Source organism: Muntiacus reevesi, chromosome 7 (assembly GCF_963930625.1).
Source record: "Muntiacus reevesi chromosome 7, mMunRee1.1, whole genome shotgun sequence".
NCBI classification, from domain to species: domain Eukaryota; kingdom Metazoa; phylum Chordata; class Mammalia; order Artiodactyla; family Cervidae; genus Muntiacus; species Muntiacus reevesi.
In genome coordinates, this window is record NC_089255.1 from 97,836,734 (window position 1) to 97,858,465 (window position 21,732).

The following is a 21,732-nucleotide window of genomic DNA, read 5'->3' on the forward strand; positions in this document are numbered from 1 at the left end:
AGTCTCTGCCCAGACATCAGCTGCACCCTCACCAGCCTGCTCATTGAGTCAGGGAGGTCATGCCCAGCTTAGGCAGGGGGTCTCAAGACTTCAGGGTGTCCCCAGCAATGCGGGACCACCACACAGATGCTCAGCCAACCAGCTCTGGGGGATTAGGGAGGCCTGCTCAACTTCTGTCTGGTTCTTGGTCTCTACTCTTTACTGTCCAATCTGTTGGGTGGAGCCTTCAGCTTCACGTTTGGCTCCAATCCTCTCATATGCCCTCTCCTCATTGTGGCAAGAGGGCTGCTGCCACACAACCTAACCTCATAACTCAGGTTCAAGTCCAGTGGGAGACGGACAGCCTTTCCTTGCAGCTCCCATCCTAACTGGAGCACTTCAGGTCACATGCTCAGTCCTGATCCTCTGTTGGAGGGAAAAACTAGATGTTGACTGGCCAGGCCTGAGTCACATGTTCCAATTCCAGGCAACACCAGAAAGGAGAATTCCCCCAGTAACATCAGGGCAGGCTGACCCATCCAGGGCGGCCCCCAGGCACCAAAAGCTCCCTGTTCTATGAACTGAGTCTTAGGCTCTCTGGTCTGTGGGTTTTCATGAAAAACACAAGCTGTGGGTCCATTTAAAAATCATTTTATTATTAACATCATCTTTCCATTTAGCCAAGTGTCTGTAATGTATAAGGAATGTCGGTAAATATTCCATTTGAAGCTTCTTTGTACATATTTCCATCGATAAATAAACTCTGAATTCACATAAAAAAGTTAAACTTAAATAACTCATATTTCCTTCTCTTGTAACAGGCATATATTGGCAAAATATAAATATTCTTGGACTCAGGCTTTGTTCTAAGTGAGGACAGTAATTTATCACATGGTACAATTATTGACAACAAAACCAAGAAATTGTCGGCTGGTGTCCTGGCTTGGACTAGTTACTGAGGTGGGAAACAGAAAATTCACATTTGGTTTCTTGGCCAAGGATAGAGCGGGAGTGGTGATGGGGGGGAGAGAATAGTTTTCTTTACAGCTCTGATAAAAATAATCTGCTCTGCCACTGAATTTTAACTTTGAATATATTCTTCTACATTTGCGGATTAATTCCATAATCATGTTACTTAAAACTGGGATGTCAACTAACAAAATATGGCACGTAATCCATTTTGAACCACGTCAGTAGATTCGAGAACTATCATCGGGCTGGCGGGAACGGCAACAGAAATGCACATGGAGGGCGGTGACTGGTCACACACTCGTCGGGGCCTCGCGCGGCGGGGAGGCCGGGCTGCTCCGAGCGCGCGCGGGGGATGATGGGGAAAGGCAGGGCGCGGGGGACGATGGGGAAGGGCGCGGCGGGCCGCTCTGAGCGCGCGGGGGATGACGGTCGGTCGGTGGGGCCGCTCCGAGCGCGCGGGGGATGATGGGGAAGGGCAGGGCGCGGGGGACGATGGGGAAGGGCGCGGCGCGCGCGGGATGACGGAGAAGGGCGCGGTGGGCCGCTCAGAGCGCGCGGGGGATGACCGTGAAGGGCACGGCGGGGCTGCTGGCCTCCAGCTCCAGGGCCGTCAGGAAGCACTCGGTGGCCGCCGCGTCGTTGCCCTGAGCCTGCAGGACCTCGCCCAGGCCGTTCCAGACCTCGTGGGCCGTGGAGTTCACCTGCACCGCGTCCCGCAGGATCTTCTCGGCCAGACTGTAGCGGCCCAGCTGGTGGAGGATCAGGGCCTGCAGAGGCAGATAGACAGACAGAGAGACGACGCTCTGGACTCTGAGCTGTCCCTGAGCTTCGGCACGCTTATCGGAGGCAGGCAGGTGTCCCCACCCGGCAGGGCACAATGGAAATTAAAGTTCTTCCTGCGCTCAGGGCGGGAGTCAGAAGGATCACTCAAACCATGAACTGTACGAAGTCACAGACATTCAGCCATTTGTGAACAACAACAAAAAATGGTTATTTCAAAAGGTTCACCCAGGAATGCACCATGTGGAATGGCCAGGGTCTGTCTGTGCTGACTCATGGGTCATGGCTGACACCCGCCCGCACAGAGGGGTGCTTGCCATCTTTAATTTTTTTTAACCTCAAGAAAAGTCACAACAAACAGAACAGAAATGTCAGTTGCTCACAGTCCCTACCCTGGCCGCACCCTGATCTCACTGTCCCCTCCAGGCTCGGCCCCCTGCACAGCTATCACTTCAGTTTTAATCAGAGCACACGTGTTGGTCCCCAAATATTCCATCCTAATCGTGTTTCCAGGTTGTGTGTCTCCACAACTGACGTGTCCGCACTCTTTCATCCAACAGACACTCTCATTACTCAAGGACTCCCTCGCAGCGAGACACCCAGGCTTCCCAGTTTCAAGCGACTGAACAACCCCACCCCCCCTTTGCAGGGGCAACAGGCCGTGGGGGTTGCCTCATTGCACTTCCGGGCTGAACCCTCCAGGGCGGAGCCCTCCTCTCCGCTCTCCGTTTTCAGGGTGTTACGGGCCATCTTGGACTGCCCTGCTTGAGACGAACTGCAGCGTCACTTTGTGAGTCCCTCTGGCTGTGCAGCGGGGCTGCAGCCATTCGGGTTTGCTCAAGGCTGCACCTCACCAGGGGCCACGGGCAGAGCCGGGCTGTGCTTCCAGAGGGTTGGCTGCGGCCCGAGCCACAGCCACCAGTGCCCTGAGCCAACACTGCAGGGGCTTCGGCCTCCTAGATGAGCTCCTGGAGCGGGTACGGGAGCCCTCAGCAGGCAGTGTCCAGGCCCCCAGGGCTGTGGCCTGGGTCGTTCTCAGAAAGCACCCTGACTGCCCAGAGCCTTCGACACCTCTGAGCACCCGACACGGGGCTGTGAGGCTGACCCAGGAGCCTGTGCTCAGAGGGTGGCAGCCGGGACACCCGCGGCTTCAGCAACGAGGGTGGCGCCTCGGTCCTGGGTGGGCAGGTTCCTGAGTGAGGAGGAGGAGGAGGGCTCGGGAGGAGGGAGGCTGTCCTCCCCAGGGCAGAGGACAGTAAGCCCAGGGTTAGGTCCCCCTTTCAGAGGGGAAAACTGCGGGGAAAACAGCATGTGTTCCGTTTCTTACTAACATCATCATATCTAATGACGTCACAGGGGCCTCGCTGGGGTCTTGGACAGTAAACAGTTCGTCTGCAATGCGGGAGACCTGGGTTTGAGCCCTGGGTTGGGAAGACCCCCTGGAGGAGGAAATGGCAGCCCACTGCAGTATTCTGGCCTGGAGAACCCCATGGACTGAGGAGCCTGGCGGGCTACAGTCCATGGGGTCACAGAGAGTTGGACACGACGGAGCGGCCAAGCACAGCACGGCAGACAGACCGGCTCACAAAGGCCCGCGTCTCGCCCGAGGGCCCAGGCCCCAGTGCTGTCCTCCCCACTCAGCTTCTCCCGCTCGCTGCCACTGCTGGCTCTTTGAGAGACCGGCCCCCGGGCACCAGCCCAGCTCCATCTGAGCAGAAGGGCGCCCGCTGTGCTGAGCGTCCCTCCCAGCCCCTCCTTCCCGCAGCTGTGAGGGGGTGGCTCCCCTCCAGGGCACAGCCTTTCTCCCGTTTCTCTGCTGTTCGGGAGCACCCTGCGTATTCGCTCAAGGACCGGGGGCCTCCTTGCCTCTCTCCGGGGGCCACAGGCTGGCGGTGACCTTGAGGCTTGGGGTGGCTGCAGACACCGAAGGACTGGGGGTCCTGTTAGTCAGAAAGCAGACCCGTGAGATGAGGCCTCAGGAGCACCGGGACCTTGGTCCACGGGGCCTGGAGGTGACTACTCCCAGCAGCGACGCTCTGACCCCACCCTGCTGGAGTGGGGACAAGGACACCAGGCCACTAGCCGGGAATCTTGTTTCGAAAGTGGAGGCTGCTGACCCTGGGGGCTCCAGGGGCACATGGCAGGGGCAAGGGCACCCCTCCGAAAGTGCCTGCAGGAGCCAGCTGTGGGCTAATCCGACCCACTGTCCTCAGGGCTCGCCAGCTAAGGGCCTTGTGATTCTCTAGGGTTCCTAAAGGCTTGGGAATTTCCAGCCCATTCCTGGACTTATATTTCAAATGTAGGAACGAGCTCCCATTTCCAAATGACCTTGAAGCTTCCTGAGCAGTCTGTTTAGTGGAATTAATTCCTAAAGCCGGGGCAGCTTGGGGAGGCATCACAGACTTGCCAGGGGCTGCCAGCTCATGCTTGGCGAGGGAATGAAAAATTGGTCTCTCCCTGGTCCCCTAGTGAGCCAAGGGCGGCTCAGAGATCAGGCACATGGTGAGGGCAACCAGAGAACGCCTCGGCCGTGGCTGAGTCAGTGCTAGGGGCCAGCGTTGCTGGCAGGTTGGCCAGAAGTGGGCTGGCACCTGGACACACCTGGCCGTCTGGACCGACACACCTCAGGAGCCCCTCTGCGTCGTGAGGGGCTTCCATGTGCCCCTGTGCCCTGACGCCCCCTTCATTCTTCAGGTCCTGCTTCCTCTCTTCTCCAAAGATCAAGGCTTCACCCTGAGACTGGCACTCCACTGTGCTTACTCCCAGCCGCGCCCCGCTTTCTCCGGGAACAGGCCTCTTGGCTCATCCAGGCTGATCCGTCAGCCCAGGTATTTCTGCAGGACACAGTGTCCACCCCCTTTCCACCTCCCCAACCTTGGTCAGTCCCATCCGGCCCCTCTTGCTGGAGCTCTAGTCCATCTGCTTGAAGCCTTAACAACCACAAAGTCCAGGCCACACCACCCCTTAGGCAGCACTGTGTGTGTGTGCGTTTATGCTAAGTCACTTTAGTCGTGTCTTTGTGACCCTGTGAACTGTATCCCGCCAGGCTCCTCTGTCCATGGGATTCTCCAGGCAAGGATACTGCAGTGGATTGCCAGGCTCTCCTCCAGGGGATCTTTCTGACTTGAGGGATCAAACCCACGTCTCTCATGTCTTCTGCACTGGCAGGCGGGTTCTTTACCACTGGCGCTGCCTGGGAAGCTGTTAGGCAGCTCTACCCAGTAGCATATTGAAAAGCAGAGACATTACTTTACCAACAAAGGTCCATCTAGTCAAAGCTATGGTTTCTCCAGTAGTCATGTACGGATGTGAGAGCTGGGCCATAAAGAAGGCTGAGCACCGAAGAGTCGACGCTTTTTTTTTTTTTTTAGAAATGATGCTTTTGAACTGTGCTGTTGGAGAAGACTCTTGAGAGTCTCTTGGACTGCAAGGAGATCCAACCAGTCCATCCTAAAGGAAATCAGTCCTGAATATTCATTGGAAGGACTGATGCTGAAGCTAAAACTCCCAATACTTTGACCACCTCATGCGAAGAACTGACTCCCTGGAAAAGACCTTGATGCTGGGAGGGATTGGGGGCTGGAGGAGAAGGGGACGACAGAGGATGAGATGGTTGGATGGCATCACCGACTCGATAGACATGAGTTTGAGTAAACTCTGGGAGTTGGTGATGGAAAGGGTGGCCTGGCGTGCTGCAGTTCATGGGGTCGCAAAGAGTTGGACACGACTGAGCGACTGAACTGACTGACTGACCCAGTGGCACTTAGCTCCCACCTCCAGCCCTCAGCCGAGGAGACAGAGAATTCAACGACTGATATGTTTCATTACCTTAACAAGCAACCCTTGCCCCCATCACAATCACAAAGACTCACTGAGTGACTGCCCAAACCCCAGCTGTGCACTGGGACACAGATGTGGGCAAGAAGCCGTCCTGCTCTCAAAGCTGGGGACCTGGTAGCAGTCCCAGGGTGACCGAGCTGTGTGCCCGGCACTGGGCTCTGCCTCAGCTGCCAGAAGACCCCACTTCACCCCACTGTCTGCACGTCGGGGCCGCGGCGGACAGGCCGGCTCCTGCCCAAGACGCCTCTGCTGGAGTAAGTGGTGGAGCTAAGATGCGGTCGCCGCGGCCGTGCCCCTGACCCTGGGCCCCCGCTCTTCCTCTGAGGGAAGACATGCAAACGGCCTGTGCCTCTGCCAGCCCTGCCGATTCCGGGGCCACCGGAGATGGGGGCCCCCTGGGGCTGGCCTCCCGAGCAGATAGGAGCCCCCGAGGAGGCGACTCGCAGTCTCTCTCTTCAGGTGCAAGTGAACACAGCTTGCTAAGCTTGCAATTATTATAATCATGTGTTTTGTACAAAGACCTTGGTGAGGCACCACACTGGAAGTGAGGGATTAAATTAAACCTGTTCTTTCACAGGAGACAAAACAGACTTGGCGGGTTGCGGATGATCAGCGTCTTCCTCACTCAGGCATTTACGTGCATGTTGAGACTGCTGCCCAGGGACGGAGCCCCGTGCTGCTTGTGGGGGCGCCCTGCTCTGGGGGGCGCCTCAGTCCACACCCAAGACAAAAGCCCCTTGGAGATCTTCTTTTTTAAATATTAAAAATGTATTTATTTTTCCTTCTTTTGGCTGCCCCATGCGGCCTGTGGGATCTTCGTCACCCGACCAGGGATCGCAGTGGTGCCCCGTGTTGGAAGCACAGAGCCTTAACCGCCAGGCCCCCAGGGAAGGGGTCCTGCCTCTTGGAGAGTTTAGATGTCACCGCGGGGGTCTGCCCAAGTGCCAAGCCAGCGCTTCGCTTCGGGGGTGCACTGGGTGTCTGGACGCTGGCCCTGCGGGACCGCTGAGGAGGGCTCCTGAACCGGGGGGACCCAGCGGTGGCGGCGGAGCATGTGAAGCCCGAGAGGGCGGAGGCAGGTCACAGCATGGGCCCCCGGGCCCCGGCACTCCTGCGAGTCCAGCTCCACCACGGACTCGGGCGCCTTGCTCGGGCCCGAGGGGCTGTGCCTGCATCACAGGGACAAGGAGTGAGACACGAGAGGGCAGCGAGGCCTGCGTGGGGCCTGGGAGGCTCAGTGACATAAGCCTTCGCTGACCCGTCCCCTCGGTCAACGCTGCAATTCTGAGCATCGGCGCTCCCGTTAACGACTGCGGGGCAGGGGCTCCCGGACGCCCGCGGCTGATGGCCCGTCCCTGCCGCCCCTGCCACCCTCTCGGCCGGTGCCCTGTCAGATCAGGGAGCCTCCAATTCGCCTCTGCCTTTGCGGCACCCGGGGTGGCCCAGCACCCCGAGGGCCTCGGTGAGCGTCTGCTGAATGGATGGAGAGACGGATCGGGGACGGCGTGGGTGCTGTGCGAGGGGAGGATGGAGGTGGGGCGGGGGGTGGGGGCCCAGCTCCCTTCCCTGAGACGTAACCCTGGCACCACCGGGCCAACCTCTCAACAACCCTCCCACCCATAAGCTTTGCTGGAAGAGATGATCGCCCTGCGAATCAGACACGGGGTGCCCCCGGCCCCCGCTGCAGCCTGGCTGTCTCGAGCTCTGTGACTCGCCCTTCATGGTGTGGAGTTTCCACAGTGATGGAAACGAGAGGTCCCCTCTCCATCTGGAGTCTGGGCGCCTCTCTGACTTCCCGCTAGAAAGATGCAGGAGGAGTCGGCTTCCTCCCTGAAAACCAGCGTAAAGGCAGCAGGGGGCTGCTGCGTCTCTTTACCCCCAGCGCTGCCCCCACCCCCAGCCCCAGGACTTGATATCTATGTCCTGAGGTCTGGGTGTCCCACACTGCAGCCGGCGGGACCCTCAGAGCCCAGGCAAGACCCTCAGAGGGTGGCGGGACCCCCAGAGGATGGTGGGACCCTCAGAGGGTGGGGGGACCCCCAGAGGATGGTGGGACCCTCAGAGGGTGGGGGGACCCCCAGAGGCTGGTTGGGACCCTCAGAGGCCAGGCTGGCCAGGTGACGGGAAATCCTGGGTCCAGGCAGGCGATCTGACCATCGGCTGCAGCCTGAGACAAGGACTCACAAATTCAGGGACCTCACGCTCAGAAACACCAGCATCAACATTGCCGAAGTTCAGCATGATGCACTGACCTAACTGAAGAAATGTCAGATCAAGCCGGCCCCACGCGCTATCAAGGGACATCCACGAGAAGGCAGCTCGGGGCAGCCTGTGCAGCTCAGGCTGGGGTGGGGGGCTGGCGGGGGTGAAGGCGGGCAGGGGGAGTCCTGGGGTCCCCAGAAGACATGGGGTTGCTGGATGTTCTCCTCACTCTGAGGCTCAAGAAAGCTCTCAGTAACCTTCCAGCCCATCTCCAGCCTCGCCTCCCTCGCTTTGCCATTGCAATCGCGTGCCCTGTTGCCACCGAGAAGGATGTCAGCGCCTCCGCCAGCCCTCAGGAGGGCACCACGGCGCCCGGGATGATCTCAGCGCCTCCGCCAGCCCTCAGGAGGGCACCACGAGGGCACCATGGCGCCCGGAAGGACCTCAGCGCCTCCGCCAGCCCTCAGGAGAGCCCCGGCTCTGCAGGACCGCCGCCCCAGGCAGCACCTTCCAAGGCGCTCACCCAGCTCCCCACGCTCGCACTTTTCCACTCTAATGGCCAAGAGACTCCCGCTGACTTATTTAAACGTCTCCCAGGTTGACTTATTTCTTTAGTTGTATCCACCTTCCCCAACAACAAGTCAGACAGGAGCAACAGCATGGGGCGGCAGGGAAGTCAGCGCCTCCCCACGAGGTGCCCGCAGTGGAAAGTTCGGTGCTAATCACCCCCTGGAGGCTGAGTCCCGCCCTCACCCCCCACCCCCGCCCGAGGGAGGCGCCGCCCTGCGTGTGTTTGGGAAGATGGCCAGAGAGTGCTGCTCCAGGCCCGGCCTCCCCCCGACCCTCCCCCCGAGGCCCCGGAACCCCCGGGGAGCACAGCGGCCCAGGAAGCCACCTGGTTCCGCCCAGCAGCCGGTGGGGTGGGGATGGTGGGGGAGACATGACCCGAGTCCCAGCCAGCGGAGTGGAGGTTCTCTGTGGTCAGGAACAGCTCACACGGGACCACCACATTGCTCGGGCTGCCCTGGTGGCTCAGCCGGTAAAGAGTCTGCCTGCAATGCGGCAGGCCTGGGTTCCATCCCTGCGTCAGGATGAGCCCCTGGAGGAGGAAATGGCAATCTGCTCCAGTGTTCTGGCCTGGAGAAGCCCATGGACAGAGGGGCCTGGGGGGCTCCAGTCCACGGGGTCGCACAGAGTCAGACACAGTGACTAACACACACACTGCACTGCTAAGCCGACAGGCTTCCTGGGAGAAGCCGAGGGCGGGGGACCCTAGCGACCCAGCCCCATCCTGCAGTCCAGGCCAGGACCCCTTCCCAACAACCCTGACACGCCCTCGTCAGGCCCGTCTCTATCTGTCCTCAGACGGAGTGGGGGGGTCACACCTTTGAAGCATCACTACACTTGGGTCTGAACATTTATCACCAAGACAGTGAAAACAAAAGCCTGTCCTGTTATTTCCAGCAAGGAGTCCTGGCCTTCCCTGGGCCGGGAAGCGTCACAGTGGTGCAGGGCAGGTCCTCTCAGGCCAGCTCCGCCGTCCACCACCAGATGTCCAACTTAGGCAGAACCTTCTCTCCAGCCTGTTTTCTGACCTAGAAAACGAGGGGTGGAGGAGGTGATCTCCAGATGAAAATTCAAAGGTTTGGTCAAATTTTCCAAACAACAAGTATTTTTTGGAACATCAGCTACATACCAGTGAAGAAGAACTAACGAGCCTCCTGATGAAAGTGAAAGAGGAGACTGAAAAAGTTGGCTTAAAACTCAACATTCAGAAAACCAAGATCATGGCATCTGGTCCCATCACTTCATGGGAAATAGATGGGGAAACAGTGGAAACAGTGACAACCTTTCTTTTCTTGGGCTCCAAAATCACTGCAGATGGTGACTGCAGCCATGAAATTAAAAGATGCTTACTCCTTGGAAGGAAAGTTACGACCAACCTAGACAGTGTATAGAAAAGAAGAGACATTACTTTGCCGACAAAGGTCCGTCTAGTCAAGGCTATGGTTTTTCCAATGGTCATGTATGGATGTGAGAGCTGGACTATAAAGAAAGCTGAGCGCCGAAGAATTGATGCTTTTGAACTGTGGTGTTGGAGAAGACTGTTGATCCAACCAGTCCATCCTAAAGGACATCAGTCCTGGGTGTCCATTGGAAGGACTGATGCTGAAGCTGAAACTCCAATACTTTGGCCGCCTGATGTGAAGAGCTGACTCATTGTAAAAGACCCTGATGCTGGGAAAGATTGAAGGTGGGAGGAGAAGGGGACGACAGAGGATGAGGTGGTTGGATGGCATCACCAACTCGATGGACATGAGTTTTGGTGAACTCCGGGAGTTGGTGATGGGCAGGGAGGCCTGGCGTGCTGCAGTCCCTGGGGTCCCAAAGAGTCAGACACGACTGAGTGACTGAACTGATCTGAGCTGAGCTGCATGCCTGGTGCGTATCTGTTCTTTCAGGGCTTAAACTTTAACTAGGGGAACAAAAAGAAAACACGGCAGGGCAGCCTCTTTCCTGCCGTCCGCAGGGCCAGTGCCCACGGCAGGCCAGGAGGGGGTGGGGGCAGCCGCCTGCGGCCCGGGGAGCGCTGCCTGGGGGGAGCCATCCTGCGGGGGAGGCCCTCTTGGGTGGGGGGCCCTCTGGCAGTAAGATGGACACAAGCAGGAGAGCGGCCCTGGAGGCGTGGTCCCTTCCACTGCGAGGCCCAGCGTGGTTGGGAGAGAGAAGGGGTCCCTGAGTCTGGGAGACCCTGGGGACGCCCGTCTCAGTCCCCAGGGACCTGCGTGCCCTGAAGCCCAGCCGGCGCTCGTCCGAAAGGCGGCCCCAGGCCCTGATGCTCAGGACACGTCAGCGCTCAGTGGGCGCTGGGCCTGGGCGCCACCCCCCGGCCCCGTCACCCGCTCCCCGAGGAGGGCGAGCACCCTGAACCCACGCCTGGGAGCGGCGGGGCAGGGAGGGCGCGCTGGGGCGTCTGGGGCCTCCAGGCCCCAGCTCTGCAGGTTCAGTCGGAGTCTCGCGGCCGACCAGCGGTGTGACCGGCCTCGATGCCCAAGGCCCAGGGATTTCCGGGCAGTCCTGCGGGGCCGCCGGCCAAGGCCCCCCCAGAGGGCGCTGATCTCCCACCTGTCGGGGGACGCGGTCATCCTGGCCAGTGGCTGCCCATCCCCGCCGAGCGCTGGGCATGAACTATTTTTCCACTTTTACACAGGAACAAACAGGAATGATAAGACACTTTGTGACGACGGGAGGACAGGAATTGATAAACCCTGGAAAACTCTTTTTCCACAAATAACAGGACTCAGCACACAGAGTCCAGGCAGGAAGGCGGGTGGGGGTCCGGGGAAAGTCCTGCCGCCCACTTGTGGGACGTGGGGCCCCTGTTACGTCCGCCCTCCCGGGCCCCGGCCCGCCCTTGGGGGGCTCAGCAGTGGACGTGGAGCAGCTGCCCCCGCGACCCTTGGGCTGCAGAGCCCGTGGGACAGACGGCCTGGCCTCCTCCCCACACGGCCGAGCGCTCACGCTGACCGCCCCAGAGACAGAGCCAGCAGCGTCATTTCCTCAGCACTCCCCTTTCCTGGGAAGGGCAGGGACGTGGCCGTCCCCTGCAGAGAGGCCCTCGGGGCTGAGTTGAGGTGCTGGCCACCTGCCCTTCCACAGAGTTTGATGCCAGTGACTTGAAGTCTGCAGGGCACGAGCCCCGGTGGACCCCGAGGGTGGATGGGTCACCTGGATGGAGGGAGGGGGTCAGAGGGGTCGGGGGCAGCCGCTGCACACCGCCTGTGGTCAGGCCACGTGACACACACGTGGACTCAGGGAAGGCAAGACTCACCGGTCCCCGGAGGCGGCCACTCGCAGGCAGGGGGACCTGCCCTCGGCTCTGCCGCCCAAGGAGCGGGGGTCTGCTCTCAGCCCCCGGAGCCCACTCGGAGACCCCTCTCTGTCTGGGGGGCTTTGCTGAGAAGGGAGCCCTCCCCGTCTCCCAGAGGGCAGGGGCCCCGGGACACCCAACATCCACCTGCCGGGCCCCGGGGGCCTGGGCACGTCGCGCGGTTCTCGTAGCCGCTTCCTGGAGCCAAAGGAAGAGGCCAAACCCTGACAGCCGCCAGGCGGGAGCTCCCCCCGCTGCCTCGTGAGAATGGGACTCTCATGTCTGCAGGACAGAGGCCACACGGCCGCCCAGGGTCGCAGGAGCGGCCAGTGGATGGCAGAGCTACAGCTCAAACGTGGGTCTTTTTGGCTCTAAAGGGTGAGCGCTGCCAACCACCCCGGCTCCCGCCCCCCCGGACGGCGCTGCGTGTCTCCCAAGCCTCCCCTCCCGGCCGTCTCCACGCAGAGGGGCCAGGTGACCCCGCCGCGCCGTCCCCGGGGGCTCTGCCTCGCGGATGTTGCCTGCGCCCCTGTCCTCTGCCTCCCTCCCTCCTCAGCCGTCTGACCCCAGGCCAGCGGTGTGCAGCAGACCGGCCTCCAGGAGGAAGACGCCCTGTTTACAGAGTTCGCCACCTTCCGTGGGGTGAACACCCCCTCCGGGGCTGAGCTCCTGGGACGTCTCTGCAGGCGAGCCTGTGAAGCGGGGAGCGGCGTGGTCCCCAGCCCCGTGGCCACCTCCATGTCCTCTGACGGCAGGAGCCCCGAGGCCCCAGGACAGAGCCGTGCTGGGGCCGGGGCGGGTCAGCCCCAGGACGCTGCTGTCTCCAGGGCTGAGGGCGGAAGGGAAGAAGCGGCCGTCTTCTCCCCTCGTCAGGCGATCTGACCTCACTACTTGCGCTAAGTCACTTCAGCTACGTCACTCTCTGTGACCCCGTGGACTGTAACCCGCCCGGCCCCTCTGTCCTCGGGATTCTCCAGGCAAGAACACCGGAGGGGGTTGCCACGCCCTCCTCCAGGGCATCTTCCCGACCTGGGGAGCAAACCTGTGCCTCCTGCTGCAGGCAAGTTCTTCACCGCCGAGCCCCCAAGGAAGCCCTGGGCAAGCTGAGGGCGTCGGTGAAATGCCCTTGGAACGCCCCGTGCCTCTGTCTCCTCCCCTTCAGCCGCCAAAGGCTCCCTGGGCACGCGGCCTCCTGAGCCTGGCCCCTAAAGCCGGCGTCCCTGCGAGCCGGGCGGCCTCTGCTGTAGCCGCAGTGGGCGCCGGGGGGCAGGGTCAGCAGGAGAACGGGGTTGCAGCGTCAACCGTCCCAGAGGCAGAGGCTGGTCCGTCCCCTCTGCGTGAGACACTGGCGGCAGGCAGCGAGGTCTAACAGCGTGTGGGAGCTCTAATTAGAGAGCCAGTTACAACGCCACTGACCTGCCTGGCTTTGACAAGCCTGAGAAAACACGTTTGTCCTCAAAAAGAAGCAGCTCTGGCTTCTGGTTTGTTCCGAGAGATCCCTCGGGGACGGCTTGCTGGCACTTTGGTTCCAGCCTCCTGCACCTGTCCGGGTGCCCACGGCCCCGACACGGGGGATCAGAGGGAACCTGCTGGGACTCTGGTCCCTAAGGGGGCTGCTTTCCGCCACAGGCCTGCTTCGTGCTTCTGTTTATGGAGAAAAACACAGCCTGGTACCCACGGGCTCCCCCGCAGGGCCGGGCAGGCAGCTTCTGCTTCATCTGCAAGGAGTCAGCTGGCACTGCAATCATGGGTCTCTTCAAGACGGACGTCCTGGCAAGGCCGGGCCCCAGGCTCGGTGCCTGTGCGTCCAAGCTTCCTTGCAGAAACAGGCCATCTGACCATCAGCCTGGGTCACCCGCCCTCCCCCGGGAGGCGGACACCTGGCAAGAGACTCGGGTCTCCAGGAGACACGGAGAAGGGACGGCGCGCGTTTCTCCCGAGAGCCAAGGCCACGCTCACTGTCAGACAGCAGGGGCCGAGGCGGCGTTAGAGGCAGCGCTGACACGGGGCGGGGCTCACAGGCCCGTCCTCTCCTGCGCACAGGCCTTCCGGATGACCCGGGGATGTTCCGAGAGGCTTGGAAGCAAACAGGACCCGCAGAGGTGTACCTTAGAGACAGCTGTTCTGTAAACAGTGAGCAGCTGAGGCAGGGGACGGGGCGCAGATGGGAGCAGAGGGGACTCCGTGACCGCCAGCGGCCGGCAGCAGTGACAGGGGCAGAGGACCCGGGGAGCAGGCGGCGGGGCCGGGGCCCCGGGAACCGTGGCAGGGGGCCATGGAGCTAGCAGAGCTCCCAGAGGGCGGCCCCGAGCTCCCGGAGCTTTCTGAAGCCTGAGGCCTACGTCTGACAGCTAGCTGGTGGGGTGGTGCTTTCAGACTCGGGTTCCAGCCTCTCCCCAGGAGGCCGCTGAAGCCTCGGGAGGCCCCGGGCAGCCTCCTCACCCAGCACTCAGCCTGGAGCCGCTGTGGGCCTGCGCCACTCCTGGTCAGCCGGTCTCGAAGGGCAGGGGTCTGCGATGCCCAGCCCCGAGGAGGCTCCCAGGCTCCACCTTCCCAGAGCCCGAGGGTTGGAAACCCGGCGATCCTTGGCGTTTCGTCACAGGTGCATGTGGCATTCCTTCTAAGCAATAGGCCCAAAGACCTGGGGAGGACATCCTGCTACAAGTTTCCCCCAGGTTCTGCCTCTGGTTTTTCTTCACCGATATCAAGGATATCGGTGTCCACCAGAGTGGACGGGTGGCAGTGAATTCCCTCACCCCCACCCTACCCCCTTGGCAACAGAGGGATGCCAAAGACGGACCTAGAGACATGCCAGCACACACCCAGACTCCCAAACCAGTGCTGGAGTGCGTGGATCTAGGCATTTCCAGGGCTCGGGCAGCTGTGAGCAGGGAGGCTGCAGAGCAGGAAGACATCCCCGGGCGAGGCGAGAGGCCGCAGAAGAGACAGAGGCTTCACCCCAGGTGGGAGCCAAAGAGGAAGGAGACAGGTACCGCAGATGCTGCTTGACGTGCAGACAGGGTCACTCACTTCAGCCCCTAAAAGATGCTGAGAAATCCTCTCCTCCTCCAGAACACGGGGCTGAGATCTCTGGGGCCAGGGTCACCGCGCAGGAGGTTAGGAAGCTGCATTTCACCCTCCATTTCACCCTCACCCCAGCCCAGGATGGCAAGAGCTAGTAACCCGTTTAACAGATGACAGAAGTACTCAGACTCTGTGACCCCATGGACTATAAGCCTGCCAGGCTCCTCTGTCCATGGGGTTCTCCAGGCAAGGATACTGGAGTGGGCTGCCCTGCCCTCCTCCAGGGGACCTTCCCGACCCAGGGAGCAAACCCGCATCTCTTGTGTCTCCTGCACTGGCAGGTGGGTCCGTTACCACTAGCGCCACGAGCATGAAATTTTCAAAAGTGATGAAGTTAGGATTCCTGGGGGCGGGGGGGGGGGGGCGGCTGCCACTCAGGGCTGTCTCTCCCTCCCCCATCCGCCTCCGCATCCCTATCTGTAAAAGGAGTTGCTCAGATTAGGGAATCCCTCGGGCGCTTTAAACCCCGGAGTCCCCTCCAATCTCTGGGGAGCTCCAAGTCCAAAGGCTTTCGTCTGCCACCTGTCCACTCTGGCCCCTCATCCTTGGTATCGGCGAGGAAAAACCAGAAGCAGACCCTGAGGGAACTTCTAGGGGAGGCCTTCCCTAGGCCTTCGGGCTAAAGAGTTTAAGTTCAGACTGTCAGAAAGTCTGGACCACACGAGGGAAGACATGGCCCAGCGGGAAAGTCCAGAAACACCAGTGAGGCAGCAGCATCTCTGAAAGCAGCACCGTCAGACAGGCCGAGGCGGCCAGCCCAGGTGGCCCCAAACGCCGCGGGAGTACCGGGGCGCTCGCCACGCCCTCTGGCTGAGTTCAGAGGCGGGCAGTGGGGGGAAGATGCTCAGGAAGCCAAGAAAACAGCAGGGAAGTCCAGGGAGGCCTAAAATAAGGAGGGAATTAGGAACCAGATCTAGAACACAGGACGACCCTGGTAAATGAAACAAATCCGGACCAAATTCCTGATCCAAGCCACGGAGCAAGAACTGTGGCAAGGCAGGAAGGTGGTGGAAGCGAAATGTCACATCGTCGTGGAAGACTGGAGCAGAATTTCTAAGCATAAGTGGTTTGGGTAGGGCACGTCAGATTTTAAGTAATTTTAGATCATCATTACTAATGAGACACTGAACCACGCTGCCTGTAATTAGGCATCTAAGAGCACAAAACAGAAAATAGAAATAAACAAAAGACCCTGATGCTGGAAAACAGTGAAGGCGGGAGGGAAAGGGGACGACAGAGGATGAGATGGCTGGATGGCAACACCGACTTGATGGACATGAGTTTGAGTAAACTCCGGGAGTTGGTGATGGACAGGGAGGCCTGGCGTGCTGCGATTCATGGGGTCGCAGAGAGTTGGACACGACTGAGCGACTGAACAAGAGTACAGCACGGAAAATAGAACTAAACACAGAATTCTTTCTTTTTGTTCCCTTAAGTGGCTACAAAGAACAGCCGGTGACATGGCTTGCATTTCAGAGCCTGCGCCGCGTCTGCGTTGCTTCTGGGTCTGTGACTTCAGCCCTCAGTGAAATCAAGGGTGGCCCGAAGCCACGGAGGCCTGGCCAGCACCCAGAAAATGCTGCAGTGGGAGGGGAGACCCAATAATGAAGCAGAAAATGTCTGCAGAGACGATGCCCGCACCGAATGAGGCGGTTGGGGCTGGGAGGATGCCTAGGGCTGGGGCGTGAGGGGGCGGCGATAACAAGACCACAAGCCACACAGGGCTCCTACGATGCACAGCCAAGTTCCAGAGTCCTGGGCAACACGCCTTTCACTCCAGTGAGGACACACATGCCCAGCAAGCTGAAAATGCCCTCAGTTAGAGGACACAGCTCCAAAAGGAAGGGAAGATGTAGCTAGCACCATAAAAACCTCTGTCACCTGCTTCTTCCCCTAGGTCGTTTCCAGTACCCTCCCCGCCCCGACTCAAGCATGTCTCCCCTGGGTCCACACCCACCCGCTTCAGCAGACCCGCTCTCTCTTTCTGCCACGCTGTCGCCTCCCACCCAGAGACGGGTGTGTGCTAGGGCGCTTCAGCCGGGTCCAACTCTGCGACCCCATGGACTGCAGCCCGCCAGGCGCCTCTGTCCATGGGATTCTCCAGGCAGGAATCCTGGCGTGGGTGGCCATTTCCTCCTCCAGGGGGTCTTCCCAGCCCAGGGATCAAAGCCACGTCTTACAGCTGCATTGGCAGGCAGGTTCTCTACCTCTAGCACCACCTGGGAAGCCCCAAAGCAGGCACTCTGCAAACCCAGTTAGGGCCACGTGGTCTCCCCTTCCCTTCCCCAGAGGAGCCGCCCTCTAAGCTAGCGTGAGAGCAAAGAAGATACAGCGGTGCTGCAGAAATAAGGAAGCTGCTTCCAACTGGGTTTGGGGTGCGGGTCGGGGGTCAAAGAAGAATCCCCCTCAGTCTGGGACCAAGAGCAGAGGTGGTCTCGCCCGGAATGGGACACCAGCCCAGTCTATGGGGGGAGCCAGAAGGAAGGGCTGAGTCACCATCAGGGGGCCAGTGAGCATCCCTGGGGAGAGAGGACGTCCGTGGGGGGGGTGACCCACAGAAACCCCACAAGAGTTCACCCGGCCCGGGGCAGAGGGGTCTGGGTGTCCGCTGTTTTCAGACAGGAGACGAGGCTTAGTGACACTCGCGGGGCACACGGGCGGCTCTCCCTTGGCCGGGCCTCTCACCGCGATGCTGCTCCTGGGGATCGAGGCCACGGCGACTCCAGTCCTGACCGTGGCTGGCTGTGGTCCCGGTACCCACGCCCCCCAGACGGGTTCGAGGTCTGGCACGGAGGAGTGTTTGTAGACGACAGGACAGAGTCTGAGCGTGAGAGGGGCTGCCGCTGCCCCATCCCAAGCCTCGGGCGGAGGGCTGCCCCGCAGCCTTCTCTTGCTTTCAGCCCCTGGAGCAGGTCTGAGGGTCCCCGCCAGGCCCGCACACCCGGAGCCCCGCCCGGGAGCCCGGCACATCCTCCTGAGACCGTTCTGGGACCCGCTGCCCGGAAGTCCCATTACTCAGCCCTGCCTAGGCCTCCACGGCCCCCTCCACGGCCCCCCCATCCGCGGCCCCCTCCACAGCCCCCCCACGGCCTCCCCTCCATGGCCCCCCTCCACGGCCCCCCCACGGTCCCCCTCCACGGCCCCCCATCCATGGCCCCCCCACAGCCCCCCCACGGTCCCCCTCCACGGCCACCTTCCATGGTCCCCCATCCACGGCCCCCCACAGCCCCCCCCCCACGGCCCCCCCACAGGCCCCCCACGGCCCCCCTCCACGGCCCCCCCACGGCCCCCCCACGGCCCCCCTCCATGCCATTTCCCGTCCTTGTGGTCGACGGTACCTTGTGCCGAGGCAGAGGCAACAGAGAGCCGGTGAACCTGATGGACGAGAACCAGCCTGCAGGTTCTGCTGAGTCTAGCGGTGGGCCCATGGGCTCTGCTGAGTCTAGCGGTGGGCCCTCAGGCTTTGGGCCGGGCCTTCCCTCACGAGAGGGGAGCGGGAACAGCTGCGAAGGGTACGGCCACTTGTCCCCCCAACTCCTTCTCAACCCCCGAGCCGGTGGGCACCCCCCAGTCTACGCAGCCACTGCGCTGCCAGGCCAGACGCCTCCCCCAGGGAGCAGACAGACAGCTCGTGTCGCTTCAACCAGTGATTCCAGGGAGGGAGGTCACGGGGCCGACACCTCCCGCCAGGGTGGGTGGGCGGGCGGGGGGCCAGGGGCCAAGAAAGGCCCCCCTGCGGCAGTGACCCCCGAGTTTGCTCCGTGAGAGGCTCCATCCCTCCTGCCTGCTGGCGGAAGTCTGGGGCCCGCGCGGCCTCTGCCCCAGGCCGAGGGCCCAGCGCAGCCTGGCCACGGGCCATCGTCCACGGCAGCCAGCCTGGCCGCCCCTGAGCCCGGGCAGAGGTGCCGCCTTGTCTCTATCTGAGACAGGTCAGGCCAGCGGAGGCCTCCGCTGTTTCCGGACCCCTTTCAGCTGTGATGAGCAGGGCAACAGGCTCGAAAGCCACAGTCAGAAAGTAATACTTGAGAAAAGTACCACGCTTCTGGCCAAGCATGTGCATATGTTCTTACTTCGGCTCCTCTAGTTGCTGAAATTTGGTTCAGGGGGAAAGCCACTCCCGAGGTTAGCTCCTCTGGAAAAGAACTCCCCTCAAATAGATGCAGAGGGGCCTCCACCACGGGCAGGTGGACCTGAGCTAATGCTTAGAGAGCCTGCAGGACCACACCAGCGGGCGGTCACTGCAATTATCCCCACCCTACAGCTGAGGAAATGGAGGCACAGAAAGACTGAGGGACTCAGGCCACACAGTCGGGAAGCGATAAGGCCGGGGCCCAGGCGGCCGGCCCCGGCGCCATGCCCTTGACCTCTGCACTGTCCTATCGTTAAACTCCAGATGCTTAACAGACTTGCCCTTCCAGTCCTGGCTCCGCTCCTAACGTGAAATGTGACCTGCGGCAGGTCACCAAGCGCAGTCTTTCCCATCAGTGAAAATGAAATTTTCTCTCTCACCGCGTCTTGCAAGAATAAACATCAGACATGGAGGATGAGGTTTTAAATTTCTTTTCAGAGGTGAAAAGAAGGTTATGTTCATGCCAGGGATTCCCAGTTCTCGGAAGGGCCTGAAGCTATCAGAAGCTATCAGCCCAAGAACGGGCTGGAGAACCAGCAGCTGCAGGACGCCCTGCTCCCTCCTCTGTTAGCCTGAGCCCCAGATAAACAGCCAAGAACGCCAGCAGAGAAACGAAGGCCTGTGCGCCTTTCAGAGTGCTGTCAACAGCATGCAGGCGCGCAGAAAGGGTGGCTCTCTAAATATTTGATTAGTCTTTCTTTAAAGCAAACAATGGTCCTCCTCATGTTTAAAAGCAGTTTTAAAATCCTGCAAGTAAATGAAATACAATGAAGAGATGAGACGGCCTTCTCACTAGACTGTGGTAGAGTTTTGTTCCCTCCCAGTCATGCCTCCCGTGTGAGGAGAGAAACTGATACTTGGGATGAAAGAGATTGGTTTCTAAGGACGAGCGTTTGCAAGGGGAAGGACATCTCCACTCTGCTGCATTACCTTAATCGTCCCCGGGTCTCATCTAGAGTAACAGGGTCAGAGTCCCCTTCTCTGAGGCTGGTTTCTCCAAGGCAAAGGCGCGTGGCCCTGCCCTGTCTGCGTCCTGGGCCCTGGGTCCCCCTTTCTAAACTGATGGATAAATTAGATCCACAGACTCAGCTGACATCTCTGGTGAAAGTCAAAGTGTTAACTGCTCAGTCGTGTCCGACTCTTTGCGACCCCTCGGACTGTAGCCCGCCAGCCTCCTCTGTCCATGGGACTCTCCAGGCAAGAACACTGGAGTGGGCTGCCATTCCCTTCTCCAGGGGAGCTTCCCGACCCAGGGATCGAACCTGGGTCTCCTGCACTGCAGGCAGATGCTTTACCATCTGAGCCTCCAGGGCCATCGCTGCAATCACCCTGAAAAGTTCACCAGCTTCCTGCTGCCTCTCCTCTCCAAAAGGCGAATCCATTGGAAAACATGCTTCTACATAATGGAATATGAGACACAAGCAATCTCCCCCAAATCTCATGAAACAGACGGACACTTTAAAAGAGCGAGAGGAAGAAAAACACCAGTGTTTCGTAATTTAGCGGCGCAGACTGCCTGCCTCAAGCAAGTAGCCCACCTCCTTCCCTGGATTCAAACCCTCCCTGCCATCCTTCTGGCTCGTCATGCATAATGGGATGAAATGTTTTCTCTCAGTAATCAAGCCTGTAAGCTTCTAGACAGTTAAAAGAAAGCTCCGACTTCAGAGCGATGTTGTGAGTCTTGTTTTGATGCTTCCGGCTCAACCTTTAGAGCCGTGAAAACAACTGAAGCTGTAGTAACCATACAGAACCTCGCATTTCAGGTCCTCCTTCCAGACCCACCACCAGCGGGGCATGTCTCCGGGTATTTCGTAATAAAATGCACTTTTCCAATGGCATGGCTGTTCTCTGCCAGCCCTCTGCAACTCATGTGCTCCTGAAATGGAACTTCGACCCACATCTAAAGTTCTCACGCTCGGTATCTCTGCAAATTTCCGATGTTTCAGAAAGTCTAAGACAGGGGACTTCCCTGGACGTCCAGTGGCTGGACTTGGCCTTCCAGTGTGGGGGATGTGGGTTTGATTCCAGCTTGGGGGACTAAGATCCCACCCATATGCCTCGGGGTCAAAACCCCCCAAAAACATAAAGCAGAAGCAATACTGTAACAAATTCAATAAAGACTTTTAAAAGAAGAAAGAAAAAGAAAATGTAAGCTCATGGAGGAAACCGTCAGTGACAGCTCGTCCCGGAACCTTAGCCTGGAGCTCACGCCGCAGTCCAGCCACAGAGGTCGACCCGTGCCCAAACAAAAAGCTTGTTCTGTTACTCGCCTGGCCCTTCATTATGGTGATACCCTAACTGTCTCCCTGAGCAGGAATCCCTTCCCGCCTCACCACGGCCGTCCAGCCCAGGCAGGCGGGCGGGCCTGCCCCCGTGCCCACGGTGGGTCGCCCGCCCCCCGGCCCCCAACGGCCTCTTTCCCCCACTGTCCTCGCCTTTCTCTGGGAGCTGCACCACGGGCCCTTCTCACTGCTTCCCACGGCAGAGCGGGAGAGATTTACCAGCTCCCTGGTCTCCCAACTACCCCCCTGTGAAGGCCAGCTGGCCTCTGCCCCCGGACAGGCGTCCAGCCTTGCTGTGAGAACTTCGACACCAAGGGCACGGCCCTGAGAACTTCATGCTACGTTCTCCCGCTCAGCCTGGGCTCTGAGATCTTTGTCCGCCTCAGTTGGAGGCCCCGCCCTCGGGGCACACATCCATCCCCTTCCTTCCTGTGGCGGGGGCGGGCAGGGGCCCCTGGGTCCAGTCCCTCTCCAGCCCGTGTCCTCCATAAAGCTGCCCGGGCACGTCTGCCCACACGCCGCCCTGCCCCCTCGGCACGCCCTGGGCAAGCCCCACCATCTGCATCTCATTTCACACCTTTTTGGACCAGTTG

The 21,732-nt window shown here is 60.2% G+C and overlaps 1 protein-coding gene across 6 annotated transcripts in view; it reads right to left on the reverse strand.

The window, feature by feature from the left end:
• Positions 1-620: 620 nt before the first annotated feature.
• Positions 621-21,732, reverse strand: part of TTC7B (tetratricopeptide repeat domain 7B) — a 266,980-nt gene continuing 245,868 nt past the window's right edge. For 4 of the 6 annotated variants that reach the window (XM_065941203.1, XM_065941202.1, XM_065941201.1 and 1 more), the window contains one exon: positions 1,355-1,718. In XM_065941203.1, the coding sequence (XP_065797275.1) occupies positions 1,497-1,718 (222 nt within the window). In that variant the 3' untranslated portion in view covers positions 1,355-1,496. Of the gene's footprint in view, positions 1,719-18,096; positions 18,232-21,732 lie in introns of those variants that run through there. The other 2 variants (XM_065941200.1, XM_065941204.1) reach the window with 2 other exon arrangements.